Source organism: Delphinus delphis, chromosome 7 (genome assembly GCF_949987515.2).
Source record: "Delphinus delphis chromosome 7, mDelDel1.2, whole genome shotgun sequence".
NCBI lineage: Eukaryota > Metazoa > Chordata > Mammalia > Artiodactyla > Delphinidae > Delphinus > Delphinus delphis.
Window position 1 is genome coordinate 55,397,114 of NC_082689.1, and position 17,312 is coordinate 55,414,425.

The 17,312-nt window shown below is 41.0% G+C and overlaps 1 protein-coding gene and 1 long non-coding RNA gene across 2 annotated transcripts in view; one reads left to right on the top strand and one right to left on the bottom strand.

The window, feature by feature from the left end:
- PDE11A (phosphodiesterase 11A) overlaps window positions 1-17,312 on the top strand; it is a 414,214-nt gene that overhangs the window by 358,817 nt on the left and 38,085 nt on the right. Inside the window, exon 16 of the mRNA XM_060016528.1 lies at window positions 12,291-12,368. Within this exon, the coding sequence (XP_059872511.1) occupies window positions 12,291-12,368 (78 nt within the window). The remainder of the gene's footprint in view (window positions 1-12,290; window positions 12,369-17,312) is intronic.
- Window positions 12,407-17,312, bottom strand: part of LOC132428534 (uncharacterized) — a 111,461-nt gene continuing 106,555 nt past the window's right edge. Inside the window, exon 4 of the long non-coding RNA XR_009520143.1 lies at window positions 12,407-12,660. This is a non-coding gene — a long non-coding RNA (uncharacterized lncRNA). The remainder of the gene's footprint in view (window positions 12,661-17,312) is intronic.

The window sequence follows — 17,312 nt, forward strand, 5'->3', positions numbered from 1 at the left end:
CTATTTTTCATTATTATCTTCCACTTCTCTCCAGCATGATTTGTACTCCAACCAGACAGGTCTAATGTTACCCTTTGTTTTTTGTTTTTCAGAAAAAATAATCCTTTTTGTTAGTTAACTGCATGTTACCCTGTGAAAACACCTTATGCAATGGCCCTAGTTCCCCAATCATCTCACCGTTCCTACATGGAATCCTCTTCCTCCACTTCCCCATCTGGCTGAACTATCTTCTACCACCTTTTCCAGGAAGCGTATGTCACTCCCTTTGAATTTTATTGTACTTGGCACTGCATCAGTTAGAATTAGATTCAATTGTAAGGGACAGGAAACCCAAAATAACAGGAGCTTACTTCTTTGTCGCATAAAAGAAATCTGGAGATAAGCAATCTGCAGTTGGCAGAGTAGCTACATTAAGTCATCAGGGACCCAGGCTACTTTATCATTCTGTGCTGCCACCTTCAAACACATGGTTTCCACCTGAGTCCAAGATAGCTGCTCATTTTCCAGGCAAGATATCCACATTCCAGTTATCAGAAGGAAGGAAGGGACAAAAAAGAAAGGGACCAAAGGTGATGCAAGTTATCTTTTAAGAGAGTTTTCTGGAAGCTTCACATAACAATTCCACTTCCATTTCATTGGTCAGAATTTAGTCACTTGGCCATCCCTAGGTTGAAGGGAGGTTAGGAAAGGAAGGCTTCATTTTGGTTAATTATATGCCCTGCTAAAGTCTAGGAGTTCTATTACTAAGAAAGAAAGGGAAGAGAGATATTTGAGTAGACAACGGATAATCTATGCCACAGGTGTTTATTGCTGGTCTCTAGTGAATGGGTTATGACACAGTACAGTGCAAGGAGTAAAAGGCTTTGGAATTATATTGGTCTGGATTTAAGTCTCATTCTGGCATTCTAGTTAAACCTGGTGTATTGGGCCCAAGTGTCTATGTCCTCTCCCTTCTGAAACGCCACTAAAATGGCACCAAATAAATTTAAAAGCAAAAACAAAGAGGCGTAAATCAGAGAACCAGAGAGGGCCCAAAACAACTGATAAGAGATAATCCGTTTGTGGAAAATGGAAGGCCAGCTGATGAATGTAACTGATCTGGCAGAGTGGAGTGGAAAGTGGGAGGACAACTCTGAGAAGCAAGCCAGTTTGTCTTGCAGAGCCTTGCTTGGGGCTTAGAGACAAAAAGTACCAGTGAAAAGTGAATGCGACGCTCACAGCTTAAGACAAGGAAATTACTAAAAAGTCAGTTTTTCAGAACACTCAGAGCCCACTAAGTCCTCCACCAGCCTAACCAGATAACTCCCTTTCCTCTATCCCTGGAGAAGGGCAGAGGTTTATTCTCTGGAGAAATGAAAGAAAGCACTCTGGACTGAGAAAAGTTTAAGGTGGGAATGAGACACAGAGCTCAGAAGAAGGGATGAAAAGTTTAAGGTGGGAATGAGACACAGAGCTCAGAAGAAGGGATGAAATCAGAAGAAGGGATGAACAGGTCTCTGGATTGAAACCCCAAGCCCACAGCCCAGTCACCCAGAGGCCAGAATCTGTAAGCCACACATCCAGGTTTCTCAGATTCAGCAAATGGAAGTACAGGAAATGCAGTTAAATTTGAATTTCAGATAAACAATGAATAATTTTTAGTATAAATGTGTCGTATGCAGTGTGTGTGTGGGACACACACATACAACTCCTGCTTAGCCTTTTAATGCCGTACTCTTAACATGCAGATAGCAAGGATCACAGAACATTTTATGAAAGTCTCGCATGTGAAATGCAGAGACCAAAACAAACAGAAAATAAATGGAATTCAGAGAAAACAGGGAGAGGAAGAAAACAAAAACCAAAAACTGATGTTAATATCCTTAGAGAGCTAAAATATTGCCCCCATGAAATAAGAACAGAATGCTTTAAAAAATAATAGGAGCAAACTGTAGAAGAAGAAAGAGCTCTTGCAAATTAAAAACATGATGGCCAAAATAAAAATCAAATGAAAGCATTGAGAAATACAGTCAAAGGACAACAAGGCAGCAATATGAAAAACACTGCTTTATTTCATTATATGCTTTTTAGTACTGTTTGACTTGTTAACTGTTGTATGTATTACTTTTATAAATATAAATTTAATTAATTTTTAAAATATATTTTAAAAGTAAAAAATCCTAGCTCTGCCACTACATAGCTGTGTGTCATCAAATTATTTACCTCTCTGAGCCTCTCTTCTTCATGTGTAAAATGGAGATAATAGTACCTATGTTATCTGTCTTATGAAAGTCTTATATCTTATAAATGTCTTGTATGTCTTATAAATGGTGGCATCTACAACCTCATTTGCTTTATAGGCTATTTATTTTGCATGTTTTGTGGCCCTCATTTTGACTTAACTGTCATGCTGTTCCATCTTTTTCTGAATTGATGCTCCTGAATTGGTTATTTATGGAAGCCTGTATCCCTTTAATATTCTTATTTCCTGTGTCTGACACTTGCAGGGTTTTGTGTTATTTTTCTCAAAGTAGGCATTTTCCCAAACCAAGTTTCCAAGTAAGTTCTAAGGGAGAAAAAAATGTCAACAGTAGGAGTGCATTCATTAAGCCCTGTTAGGAATGTGACGAATCACTGAGTGACCGCTGGGATGCAGTCAAGGAAGTTGGCTGCAACTCGTTTTCTCATTACTCTGCTCTTATCTTAATGCTGCAGCCCCGGCTAATGTTTGCTGACTCCAGAAAAGCTGGCTTGTTCTCTTTTTGTCAGCCTTATTGTTTCTTTGAGTTTCTGAATAGCTGCTCATTCTCTAATCTAGACCTTCAGGAGGCTGATTCACTTGCCTGTCTAAAGTTGCATTGAAGTACTGCCATATTTTTAGGCAAAACAATTCCTAGGGTTAATGAGGGGGAAAGCAGCTACTACAAACTGTCTCCCAGTTGCTTTTATTTCACAGAGATACAGTTGTGGAATTGGAAGGGATGTTAGAAATGATGTAATCCAATTCATCTCCTTTATTTTGTAGATCAGGTACTAAGCTTGAAAAGGTTAAATAGTGTAGTTTTGGTCACATAACTAATTAGTGGCTAAGCTGGAACCCACACTTCCTGTTTCAAGGCTTTTCCACAAATACTGTATTCCTTCTCTAATGGAAGAATTAAGAAGTAGTTGTCATTTAAGTTGGGGATGCATTACATGGAAACATTGACCTTCCCAGGTGTACATGAATTGGTTTATTATGAAAAGAAGGATGAGTTCCCATCCTCTCTCCCAAAGCAGAGCCAGAGACAGGGGTTTGCATGCACATAGTCTAGTTTTGGAGGTAACATCAGGAGTAGGAGTGGGGGACTGGGACAGTGAAATGGGGAAGGAGGGAAGCTCTTGTAAAGACACATTCCCTTGTTGGTCACCACTGTGGTCAGTCGGGCTTGATACCACAGGGACTGTCTGAAAAGTCTTGTATAAGCTGCACCTCAGAATTACCCACCAGCCTCCAGCCTCTATCAGTGAGGCTGTTCCATGGGAGTTAAAACTTCCATGCACTTCCAGGACGTGCATGCCCAAGGGCTGGGGATTCCTACAGCCATTCCCCATCCCATGCATGGGCGCAGGGAAGTGCCAGGGAGGAAAGTAAGCAAGGCACAGGGCAGCCGAGGCAGGAGCCATGGTGCTGGTTGGAGCAGCAACGGCTGAAGAAAGGTGGACAATGGGGCAGCCTTGTACCCTTTCTAGAAGTTTGGATCATCCTTGGTTCTTCTGCCCTGACTACTTAAATCAAAAGCCTTGACACAGTTGAGGTCAACCAAAAAGGAAGCTCACTGCTTTCCTCCCCTAAGAAGGGGAAAGTCACTCTAGAAGGGGTCAAAGCAGGCAGGGAGAAAGATCCAGTCCTTTTGCAGAGAGGTTATGACTCATTCCTGGAGGCAGGATTTCCTGCCATGAGCCAAAAGGGAAAAATGTAAAATTCCTGGAAATATGGAATTCCTTTAAAAACAACCACAAAACCTTGTAAATTTAATTTCTAATGGCTTTGGGTATGCTCAGGATTCTATACTACAAATGATGGGTGAAAGCAGAATTCACAAGTTTAAAAAACAGAAAATCAAACAAAACCTCAGTGTGAATTTCTAGGCTTCACAACCTAAGTCTGGGGGTTAAGTCTTTAGTCTGATTTTCCAACTCATTGAAAGCATTTTCCAGTTACTGCTGAGTGATTTTCTGAAATTGATTTCTGTGCCTATTTCTGAGTCCCCGCAGTGAATATGGCTTTGATAATTAAATAGTAATTTCAGCATCTCAAGCAGGAATAGATATACCCTATTGGTAACAGCCATGTAACTTTGAGAGAGTCACTCACTTAATCTCTCTTTGCCCTGGTTTCCTTGTCAGCAACATGGGAACAGGTACATCACCCATACCGAGCTCCTAGAGTCCTTGTGGTGGCCAAAGGAGATTACCTATATGAAAGATAATTAAAATTTAGATTAAATAATTTAAATTTGATAACACCGATCATTTAAAGTACCTTATAAAGAAAAGAATCATTCAGCCAGAAAAATTAATAAAATTTGGACCATAAAAGATGGCACTTGTTGGGGCAGACAGAGAGAGAGATCCAAAATTACAAGTGTTAAAACTTCAAAGAGATGTCGTAGTTGCCTTAGACTGTCTGCATGAAGTCAACAAAGATGACCTTGCATCTTCCACAATTAGTAATAAAAACAACACCTAAAATTTCCTGAGTGCTCACTTGGGAGCTTTATATATACATTATTCCATTTAATACTTAAAGCAGTTCTGTCAGAGCAGGTACTATTATTGACCCCATCATACACATGAGGAAACTGAGGTTTGGAGAGATTCAGTAAATTGCTCACCATGTTAAATGGTAAAGCTGAGATTGGAACCAAGTATTTAGACTCCAAAATGCTTGTAACTATTCTGTCATTCTCTCTGCAGTTAGTTTAAGAGAACCAAAGGGGAAACTGAGGCCACTCCTGGAAATACTTGGGCACCAAGGGCAGCAGTAATGCCAGTTCCAGACCCACTAGATATCAAGCCGGTGGCAACTGAACAAACTGCTGATGCCACCAGCAGGCTGTGGGTAGGGTGGAGGCTCCAAGTGAGAGTTGCTCAGGAGCCTCACCTGTGGGGCTGAGACTGCAAGTAGAGGCTCCTTGTTTGTTGTTGAGCTATCCTGGGACATCAGAAGTTGGCAGTTCTTTAGCTTTAATACAGTCGTGGAAGCTGTTGCTCTCAGGTAGCAGTAACTGTTTAGCATTCATCCCCAACAGGTTGTGACCACAGAATACTATATCCGTCATTTACCAGGTGCCTGCTCCATGCCCAGCACTGTTCTAGGCATAGTATCTCCCTGTATCACCACTAGAATGGGAGCTCCATGAACGCAGACATCTTCCTCTTTAGCTCACTCTTGGAGCCCCCAAACCTGACACACTGCCTGACATAATAAATTCTCAAAATATTAACTCTTTGATATTGAATTCTCATATCAGCCTGCAAGGTAGATATTGTTATCCCCATATTCTAGATAAGGATACCTGGGCTTAGAGAGGGCACATACTTTACCCAAAGTCATCAAGTTGTCTGTGACATGTCTCCATGCCACATTGCCTCAGATCACTATTTAAACCGAGAATTATCCAAGAATTCAGATTTTATAAACCCATTTGGGTGCTTAATGCTTTTCTGGTTGGCTTTCTAAATTCATCAGACTAATCTTCAAATTGAAAATTTTTCACTTCCCTTTGTGCTCTGCAAGCATTCATCAGCCATTATGGAAAATGCCCAGTCTAATGGTTTCTTTGTCTTTGTCTTTCCAAAGGGATGCAATAAGTAGCATTTCTCAAAAGCATCTGATGATGACAACAAAATGTACTAAATTGTCTTAGATTGTTAGGAGTTATGGTTTGACTATCCTTCTAAAAATTAAACTAATATCCAAAATAATTTATTTTATAAAATACAATAGGAACTCAACAAATGTTTCTACTGCTATGCAGACAGGAATATTCATACAAATGTTTATTAAGAGTCCACTATGTTCAGAGTTTTCAACCTCTATAGTAGCCTACACTCAACTAGCCCCATATTGGAAAGGAAGAGGATAAATTAATGCATAGTAAGGTGTAATGACTTACAGGGCTTAACCCATTGTTCTTTCCCAAACATTCTTATATTTTAACAGAGCTGATGAATTAACCCACGGAAATTACTCTAACGGTAAAACAACAGACACAGTGACAGGTTAATGGAAGAAATATTTTGGTACTTTTCTATGCACATCAAAGCATTTTATATCTATTTATCCTCATATCCCCATCCACGTGATATTGCAACTGAATAAAACATGAGAAATTTATCCACTAGCACTTACTGATGCCCTCTTTATGCCAGGCACTGTGCTAGTTGCTGGGGATCACAGGCAGAGAAGACATAATTCTTCCCTTCAGGGACTGAGAACCCAGTGTAAAAGTGAGAAAAACAGTAATACCACATCGTGGGGAGTGCTACGGGCCAAGTAAATGCAGGGGCAACTAGGGCATGCTCTATCCAGCCACCCCTTGGACCACTTCTTGTCCTGGAGATTATGGATCAACTGAACTAACAGTTAGGGCCTTGTATTGTCTAATTTTCTGTCATTTTCAATATTGAGAGTCATTCTGGTCTTTCCATTTCCTGCATTTGCCAATTTTATTCGTGCTGTCACCAACAGCACAGCACCTAACAGGTAATTTCATTCAGGTTCTTAGCTGGTCATGTGTTATCAGTGCTAGTCTAACACAGGGAGACAATTCACTTTCAAAATAAAATATATGACTTTTTTGCCTTTAGTCATAATTACTGGAATTAACATCTGCCTACTAATTTATTATTCCTCTCTGATGCTTTTATGCCCAAAGTCCAGAAGTGTCTCCAGAATCTGCATTTAGCAATCAGTTGCAGATGTATGGTCTGCCTGTTGAATGAGCTGCAAGAACGCTGAAAGAACAAAATTCCCCTCCCCTATACCCATTCCACCCCGTCCCCTATACTCTCCTTCCACACGTCTGACAATTCTGGAGTTGAAACTGCAGGAGAGTCACAATGATGATTTTCCACCTCAGCAGTAAAACCTTCCTAACATTCATAGAATTTTAGTAGATTCAGAACAGTTAGATAAATAGATAAAGATTATGTGTCCATATATACATGTATAGTTATATAAATTTACAAAAAATGTTCCTGATTAAAATATACACAGGATTGGTGATTTCTCAGTTTACAAATAAAAGGTGCCTTGTAGATGAATTACAAACCAGAAAAATTTTCAATGTAGTGATGGGTGACTGGTAACCAATCTTTAAAATTATTTTTGAAGGTAATTTTAGCAGTGCTGTTCAAATGGTGCTTTTTTAAAGATTGCTATTTTTCGGAGTGAAACGTATGTCAGGAGAGCAGAATAAAAGCCTAATAAAAACATATATGATTATAAATGAGATTTTCCAGTAAGTTGCTTTCCACTAGCTGAGGTGTTTGCCATTGTCCTTGAAAACCAAGGTTCCCAATGATCTGCTTGAAAAGTTAATGATATATTTCCTCATGACAAGGAGTCTGGATACAGGGAGCGTTATATAATTTTGTGGATTTTCAAATGTTCGTTTTAGCAGCCCCATGTTTTTAAAAGCACTCCTATTTCTAACAGTTTCACATATGCTGATTTTGACTCTATGATCTATATACACATACACATACAGATGTTAAAAAGAGCATCTGTGTGGGCCAATTTCTCAAAAGCACAGTGAATTTCACGATTATCTCTAAGGAGGAGGTCAGAAATACACCACCTAGAGCTGCAGACTACCAATCTGGTCTGGGCCATCTGCAGCTCTTTGGAGCATCTCATTGTTGACGGAAAGACCTCTGTCTGGTGCCCACCGTGGTACTCAGTACTGGGTACTTCCTTAGTACAGCAGCCTGTGATGCCATTATACCTATGTCCAGATTTTCACAGCATGCAAGCCTATTTTGCCCCCGTTCATGCAACACACAGTTTATAAAGATTATCTCAGGGGGCCAGAACTGGGAAGCTCGGGACCCGGAATCTACCTAGATCTGCCCATAACTACCCTGGGACCCTGGGCAAATCACTTCACCTTCCTTCACCTTGAGTTTCCTCATCTATAAATGAGAGAATTACAGCAGATTTTTTTTCAAAGGTTCCGTATACCCCTAACAATCTGTATTTATAATGAAAACTCAAATTAAACATAGAAATCATTCTGTGACCCAGCAATTTTACCTATATATAAGTGTGTGTGTGTGATTTATGTACACAAACACACATAGAGACAGACAGACAGAGAGGCAAAGAGGGATCCAAACCTTGGGACGCCAGAATAAATAGAACCTATCAAGAAATAGCCACACATTGGGCTTCCCTGGTGGCACAGTGGTTGGGAGTCCGCCTGCCGATGCAGGGGACACGGGTTCGTGCCCCGGTCCGGGAAGATCCCCTATGCCGCGGAGTGGCTGGGCCCGTGAGCCATGGCCGCTGAGCCTGCGCATCCGGAGCCTGTGCTCCGCAACGGGAGAGGCCACAACAGTGAGAGGCCCGCGTACTGCAAAAAAAAAAAAAAAGAAAGAAAAGAAATAGCCACACTTTTGTCAGTGGAGAAAAATAAAATTAGTATGCCACATTTTTCTGTTCTCTATGAAAAGATTCCTTCTGCCCCTCCTCTACCTACCACCCCCTAGGGATAGTGGATATTCCCTTTTGTCCTGATGCAGTAGACCCTGGCTTTGTTATAATGTTATGTGATGCCTATGACTGATTTTGGGTTCAGTTGATTTAAGACTTTCACACCAGCAGCTCTAGGTGTTAAAATTTTCATAATCATGGAGATTTATTCTTCTGGTGCTATTTGGTTGGCATGTCATACATTTGCAATTAAAACAAACAAACTTCTATATTGAGTTAGACGCCTAGGTAATATGCTTCCACTTTACATCAAAAATGTTATGTCTCATATATTGAACATACTCTCAGCAGGTATTCCAATAGTTATGGAGGAAGGGTCAGGCATTGGTTGGGAACGGTGTTCTTACATTTCCCCCAACTTGTTATGTTGTCCACCTGGATCAAGTTAGAATCTAGTCTTCAAGACAGGGCTTTTCTTGGATAGGTTTTAGGTTGTTTTCTTATCTCAATCTCTCCAAATGACAGCTGTGAAGAGTGTAGAACAATTGGAATCTAGGTGGAACCAGTGTCTAAAGAGTTTTTTCTTTAATGAATAGTTTTCTGAGATCATCTTCTTCATTCATTCACCAACTCAACAAATATTTATTGAGCTCCTGGTACATGTCAGGCACTGTTGTAGGCACTGGGGATTCAGGGGTGAACAAAAATGGGCCAGGCTATTGTCCTCATAGAGCTTGCCTTCTAATGATTTCTTAGAATAACTCATAGGATTGAAAAGACATCCAGGTGCTTATGATGACAGAGATGATGACTGACAAGCTCTTTCAGAAGGCCTTCCATGATCTTCCATGACTCTCCTATCTAAGCCAAGTGCCTTCCTCTGTGCTCCCAGGACACCCTGAGCACATCTTAGCTGCTTGGGGCAGCCATTATTCCAACAGCTTGTGTTCGTATCCCAGCTCTGCCACTCACCACCTGGGGCCAGTTCACTCAACCCTTCTGAGCTTAATAACAGTAGCTAATCCTTACTGAGCACCTACTGTGTGCCAGGCACTCTGCTAAGTGTGTGACATAAATCATCTCATTGAATCCTCCCACCAACCCTAACAAGATAGATCCTATTGCTGTTACTCTTCTCTGACAAGAAAACTGAAGCCCAGCAAAGTTCAATAACCTACCCAACGTCAGTCATGTGGTTAATAAGTGACAGAACCCAGGAAGTCCGCCTGGAACATAATAAGGGCCCAACAAATATTAGCCTCCTCAGGGTGAGGAGTAGCGGCAGGCAACTGAGGTGGGTCACGAAGAGTGCAGCGTCAGATCCTGTCTTTATTTAAAATTTTGATGTTTTGTTCATCATGGGGTTTTTTGTATTTATGCTGATTTTTAAAAACATTGCATTAAGATATTATTTGTCTTGATTACTGAGTTTGGGGCACCCACTTGAATTTTGTACCCAAGGCGAGTCTCTCTCTAACCTCACTCTAGTCCCAGTATCATTAGTATTATCATTAGCATCACCTTTGAAGGGGGATTACCTGTATTTGTTGATCACCCCTGGTAAACTCAGAGATGTTTACAAATTGTCTTGTGTCCATAAAGCCTAGTAAAGAGTTGGCACACAGTAGGTGTTCAATAAATATCTGTTGCACCAAACTTTCTGCTCCACAATTATTCAAAAGAAGAAGAATTTCCATTCAGGCAGAAAAAAGAAGTAGATGACCTCTTCAATCTCCATAAAGTCCAATTAGTCCAGTGTGTATCACTGTTGGCAGTAATACCGTTAATATTATTTACACATCAACCATGGCTATCAGGTATTGAGTATCTACCAGTACCAAACACTTGATGCACCTCATTGCAAATATTCACCGCAGAGCTGGAAACTGAGGCTCAGCAATGTGGAACCACTTGCCCAGGACCATACAGCTAGTGAGTGACAGTCAGCATCAAGCCCAGGTCTGTGTGAGTCCAGACGTGGGCTCTTTCCATTCCGCCATCTCTTTCTACTGCAGATCACAGTCAGTGGTGGTGATGTGAAAAAGGCATGACCATGGTCAAAAAGAAGGGAGTGGGCAAGTGAAAAAGGTGGTAAAGGTGCAGTGATGTTGTTGGGGAGATTATTCCATCCGTGGTGTGACCTTGACCTGTACCCACTTGAAGAAGCAAATCCAGGCCCTGCCTTTGTGTCTCAAATAAGGAAATGAGTCACCTGTTTGTCTTCCTGACCTGCCCCCTTTCAGGTGAATTGAGTTGTCCATCTGATCAGGTGGCAAGAAGTCCATACTGTTGGCCAGCTGGTGATGGGGACTCCAGACAAGAAACAGAGAAGCCAATAGCACTCAGCATCTTGTCCTTTGTCCCCCCAGATTACAATGGGTCAGCATAAGTGTTTAAGATCCTACTCTGATTTCCACCATAAATGACATGGTACTATTTTCTAAAGTGTATTCCTTAAAACATCAGTGCTATGGGATTCTGTGGTTAAGTCAGGGTGAGTAGGCTTTTCTCAGTATTTTGCAGAGCCTTCAAAAGGCTATTGTCATGGTGAGTCTCTAGAGAGGTATATCACAGGCAGCATTTCTCATACCCACTCGGCCAGAGCACTCCTTTTCATGCAGCACCTCCTAAGATTGGCATTTTGTAGGATGCACTTCGGGAAACAGCGTGCCAGAATCCTTTAAATGGTCTCTCATTAGGAAGTGCCAAGAGAGTGAAACCTTGGGAAATGATTCTTAAAGAATAAAAATGGTGATGTCTTTTTTTTTCCTTTCTCACTATAAATATGAAAATCATATAACTAGACTAAAGGAAGATTTTGAAAATAGAAATGTCACCCTATATTCACAATTTGAGAGGATTCCCTTCTTGTCTTTTCCATATCTACACATCTCCAAATGTGTTTCCACATGCGTGTGTATCCAGCACTTAAAATGTGTAGACACATGCTAAATGCGTTGCATGTCGTCTCATTTAATCCTCACAATAACTGAGTCAGCAAATAGGACCCCCAAGTTAGAGCTTAGGAAATTGAGGCTCAGAGGGTTTAAGTGACTTTCCAAAGTTGCAGAGCAAGGCAGTGACTGAACCATTATTTAAACAGAGTTATTTCTGACTCCATAGCCTATGTGTTTAAGCACTGAAATGGTGAAATAGTTATCTTCTAACCTCTACAAAAGTATTTGTCCTGAATTTACTACCAGGGAGTTTATCGTATCTTGGATCATCATACAGGTCAGTTCTAAGTTGAATGATAAAAGAACATTCTGGAACTCTTCCCGCTTTTTATGTGTCCTTGCCTCCCTTCTCTGACTTTCAGTAAGAGTCACAGGGCTTCACATCAAGTAATCCCAAATGCAGGTGTTTGTGGCTCGATAATCTCCTCCGTTGTAAATACATTCAGAAATGATTGTGGCTTTTTCTTGAAGCCTCAACATTTTTTTTTAAAGTGACTTATTTTGATAGCACTTTAGCCTCATGATTTCAAATATTAAGTTACTTGGTTGAGGTGGTCTTATATTTTCCCATAAATGTGTTTATGTCACCGCACAGACTGAGAAATTTCATTCCAGGGTTTGTTTTTTTTCTTTTTTCATTTGATTTCATGCAGGAGGAGAACTGAATTCTTCGAACTTGTCAGTAAAGGAGAATATGATTGGAACATCAAAAACCATCGTGATATATTTCGGTAAGAAACAGCTCTTGTTTATGTGTTTCTTCATTATTTGACGATTTAGCCATGCTTTTCTGACAGTGCTAAAAGCACACAAGTAGTTTTTAAAGTAACAAAGCTTACATTCAGAACGTTCAGAAATTACTTGAATAATTAGAGAATGTGTCTTTTCGTTTTCTAATTTATTTTATTTTGCCTCCTCTCCATAAATTTGCCTTCAAAATTAGAAAATGATGTTTGAATTGGTCCCGTTTCAGCAGGCATACAAATTGCAGGAGAGGGGGGATTTTTGAATCTCCGGAAACAGCTACACAGAACAAAGGAAAGTGAGAGTTAGTTTGGGGTTTTTTTTAGAGACAATAGACATTGTAGATAGAAAACCAATCAAAAGATTTTGGTGCTGGAAATAAGGAATCTGTTCTAGACTTTTCACAGGACTTCTTCCCAGTTGTTTAGAAAAGACAGCAGCAAACCATCATTTTTATGTGGCACATTTTAACCACCTGATTGCAGCCACTCCAGCTGGTTAGGCACTATTCCTCTTTCTCTCATACCCTGTCCTTCCACTGTCCCCATCTCACCCATCCCCAGACTTTCTGGTGAATTAGTCCTGTTCCAGATTTATTAAGCATTTCTGGGAAAGCTTGTGAGCTTTCTGGGCTTCTGGGCACAGTGTGTCTGCTCCACAGCCAGGCGACCACTGGCATCACCCCCAGTGAGATCCCTACCCCAGCCCTGGCCCGCATGCACGTGCAAGACCTCCGCCTCCATCTGAGAACACAGAGCCCTGCCTGCCGCTTCCCTCTTCTCACTCTCTCACCAGAGGGCGCTCTACTTCTCCCCTCTCTGCATTACTATTTCTCTGTGTTAGCTTTTTTTTGAGGAATTAAAGACAACTGTGCTTGTCTTACAAATCAATATCTGTTATCTTTACAGACCTTTTCTGCATCCTTTCCGGTGGGGTGGCAGGGGCAGGGGGCTGGTGATGGGTGAGGGTGGGAAGGACCCTTCCTGTCTTCAACACTAGCATCTCTGCTCGTGTCCTATTCCAGTCCCTCCACCTCCCTGCCCCACCCCGACCCCTGACCTTGCTGTGTCAATTATACTTCTTTGGCTTGCATTTTCAAAAGCTGACTTCTTTTTCCCCCCAGCATGACCTCTCTAAGCCTAAAAAATATGCTTCCATCTCCTCAGTAAAAAAAAAAAAAAAAAATCCCTAAAATCTTCCTCCTTCTTCAAGTCCAATCGTAATTTTCTTCTCTCTCTCAATTCCACACTTCACTCACACTCCTTCTAACCTCTTACAAGGCAATTTATTTCTTTTTAAATCATTTTTAATCCCACAAGTAATGACAGGAATATATTTTTCTGAAACAAAGTAAAATTACAGATAACCCCCCAGTTCTTTGAGCATCATTCCCAATTCCCATACTGTGCATAGCTTTGCTCTGTTAGCAATTCCTTGTTTCTTTTCAGACTATTGTCACAGCATTTCCATACATGTGTACCCATGGGAAACATACTATTTAGTGTAGATTTGTTTGTTCATTTTAACATAAATTATATATTTACATGTCAGTCTGGACTCACTTGTTCACTCAGCTGTATGCCTTGGAATTCTTTCCATGTCCATACCAGTATCATCTTTGATTGTTGCATAGTATTCCAAAGTATGAAGTTACCACAGAGTATTTAGTATTTAGAGTGAATTCCTCCACTGAGGAATTTAGTTGCTGAAATGTAATTTCTGTGCGTTTTGAAAGTCACCGGTCACCTCCTAAGGATCAGATCCTACAGCCTTTGTTCTCTTCAGCTTCCTCCATCTCTTCGCAGCCCTAACTGTGTTGGCCTTTCCTTTCTTAAAACTTTTCCCTGCCTTGGCTTCTGCAAAGCCCATGCTCTTCTGTATATTCACTTTCTTCTGACTTTTTCTTCTCCTATTTGTGCTTCTCTAGTGCTTCCTCCTCCCCACTGCCCCCTAAGTGTAATCGTCCCTCAAGGAATTCTTCTCTTTTTCCTCAGCATCCTCACAAATGGTCCCACCGGGTTTCTTGGGTCTGGCCTCCCTCCTGAGCACAACTCGTAAAATGCCAGCACTCGTTCCATGTCTCCACCTGAGTGTTTTCCCACAGACGTTTTCAAATTCTTCGGCAGGGAACCCCATATGTAAGAAAATCTTATTTAGAAGCACAGTACATAAAACAGAGGTGAGATGCTTCAGGAACTCTCCTCTTCCCCCAGCTCTGCCCCACCCCCCCGCCCCGCAATTTCACAGCTGGACTCTGACCATGTGCACGTTGCGGGCAGCTGGCGGGGCTCAGGGGGAGCACTGTCTTAGAGAATTTTGAAATAGTAATAAAACCAACTAAAAGTTGGTCTGCTTTTTATCATCACCATGTGCCTGCAATCTAAACAATGTCAACAATGAGACGCTCCTCCCAGAGAAAAATCTTTTGTTGGAATAAATTCTAAACAACGGCTGAGATTACTGTTGAGTATCAAAATAATTGCTATGAACGCTTCAAATTAGCACAGTATTACTTATCCTTTCATTGTGCATCTATCATACATGTAAGTTAATTCTAAGAACGTCCAGTTATTCCGTCAGCCCCTGGCACAGGTGGACTCCGGACACATTTTCAAGAGTAAGTTGCTAACGGTTCGGAACTTTCTGCACTCACTCCAGATGCAGTTTGTGTCTCCAACCTCTGAGAACATCACCTTTCTGCTTTTAAACCATATATTCAGAATAAACAATGATAGCTCGGTGATTTTAAAGATAAAGAAACAGAACTTGAGTTACTTCCATTCTGTCATTTTATGTTGACCATTTGGGGTCTGTATTTGTGTTCAAAATTTAAAACAGTGAAACAGAATGCAGACTGCGAGGTGTAATCTTTTTGTATGGTAAGCATAAAATTCAATTCATACGTGTAATCTTTTACTGAATTTGGATATATCTTTTAAATTACAGTGTATTCCTTTTGAGTTGTTAATGCTTTTAAAAAGTAGAGAAAAACAAGAAAATAGTAATAATCACAAGATAGTTATCCAAATAATTTTGGCTCCTAGAGGAGGAGAGGCATGATAACAAGGAGCTGCTGCGAGTCTCAGATACACTAGGAACACACTGTCCCCTTCCTGCCCCACAGAGGACATTCCTGACCGTTCATTCCTGCAGTCACACTAAGCAGATTGTACCACCTAGCTCTAAAATGCACTAGAGTTGTGCAGACCTCAGGACTCAAACAGTTGCTATAAACTCCCTCCCTGCTCTCATATTTTAGAGAAGGCCTTTCAAGTACAGAGGCTTGATCTAAAAAATAAGGTAAAACTGCCCATTCGCCTCCTTCTGTTCATCCTTCCTGTGCAAGCTCCCAACCCTATCCTTGACTTTCTTTCCCCTCTCCCCTCCTTTGTTTTATGACCTTATCAATTTATGCTTTCCTACTGTCTCTCTGCTTCCATTCTCTACTTCTTTAAACTATTTCCACATCTACTACCTAAAGTTCTCTCCTTGAAGCTCTGGCCAGGTTCCTCCTGTGTCCCCAACCTTCATTGACTCCCCACACCAATTGGATAAAGGTTTCAGACACTCCACCGTCCTCCCTCCCAGTCTTTTTCAGTCTTCCTTCTCTATACAGACTTTCTGCTCCACTGCAGAGTATTCATTGAAAGTAGAGGCTCTTCTGTCAGACTATATGGATCCTAATCCTAGCTTTGATAGCTCCTAGCAGTGTAACCTCAGGCAAGGTACCCGAACTCTCTGATCCAGGAATGCAAAGCACTATTTGCTTTGTAAAATGGAGATAATAATAGTATCCCTACCTCATATAGAGACTATGTAAATCACCCTCTAATGCCTCTTCAATAAATGGTAGCTATTAGAATTCTCATCATCAGAGCACCTAGCAGATACTCAATAAATTTGTTGATTGACTGATTAATGTTGATATGAATTTGAGAAGTAAGTTTCAAATTATCAAGCAGATGGAACTTAAGTAATTATCCAACTATGGTACAAGTAGGCAGCTTCACAGAGATTATTTCCTGTCCGGGAGAGAGACTACAAAGTCTAATGCATTACCTACAGTCATGTCCCTCTCTGGTACCAGCAGAACCTAAAATGAGAATCACTGGAGTTTAGCAAGAGGGGCTCTGGCAGCTTTGCGATAAGCACAGAATCCTGAATCCTTTACGCACTTTGGGAAAGTTGCTTAATCTCTCCATGCTGCCATTGACCTCTCTGTAAAATAGAAATAACAGCATCTTGTGATGAGGAGTCATTTAGTTAGTAGTTAGTTAGTAGGTAGTTGGTAAAGCACTTAGTACAGAGGCAGGCACATGTAAGCACTGTAGAAGTGCTTGTCACAAAAGATGAAGCACGAAGAATAGACTGATGTGTCTCTTTGCACAGGGCTTAGCACAGGAGTGTTTGGAATTAGACGGTGCCTGATTCCTAGAGGGCTGCTCATGCTGGAGCTGCCTGGTTGTGCCTTGAATGACCTATTGTTATTTGCCGGTCTGCCTTGTTCCCTGGAGGGTTTCCTGGAGAAGTTACACAAACCCTACCACCATCCAGGCATGCCCTGCCATCTGGGAAGCAGACATGTTTCCAAGGCAGTAGAATCCAGCAGGGTATGAAATGTTAACACCTGACATCAGGGCAGCCCTCTGACCTTTGACAACACACTCCTTTCTTCCAAAAGGAGTTAGCCAAGATGTGGTTTCCCAGCTCAGATCCTTCGTTAGTTTTCATCACGCGCTGCTGGTTTTAGTAAAAGAAAGCAGATTTTGGACAAAGAGTGTGCCTGATTTTTCCCTTCTCACCACATCCAATTAGAAATACAAGAGTTATCTACAATTTGAATTGTTCCCCCTGTTTTTTATATCCAGGTTTCAATCTGGATTCTAGATTTCTAAACCAATAGAAATCTGCCCCTCAAAAATCTGATTCAG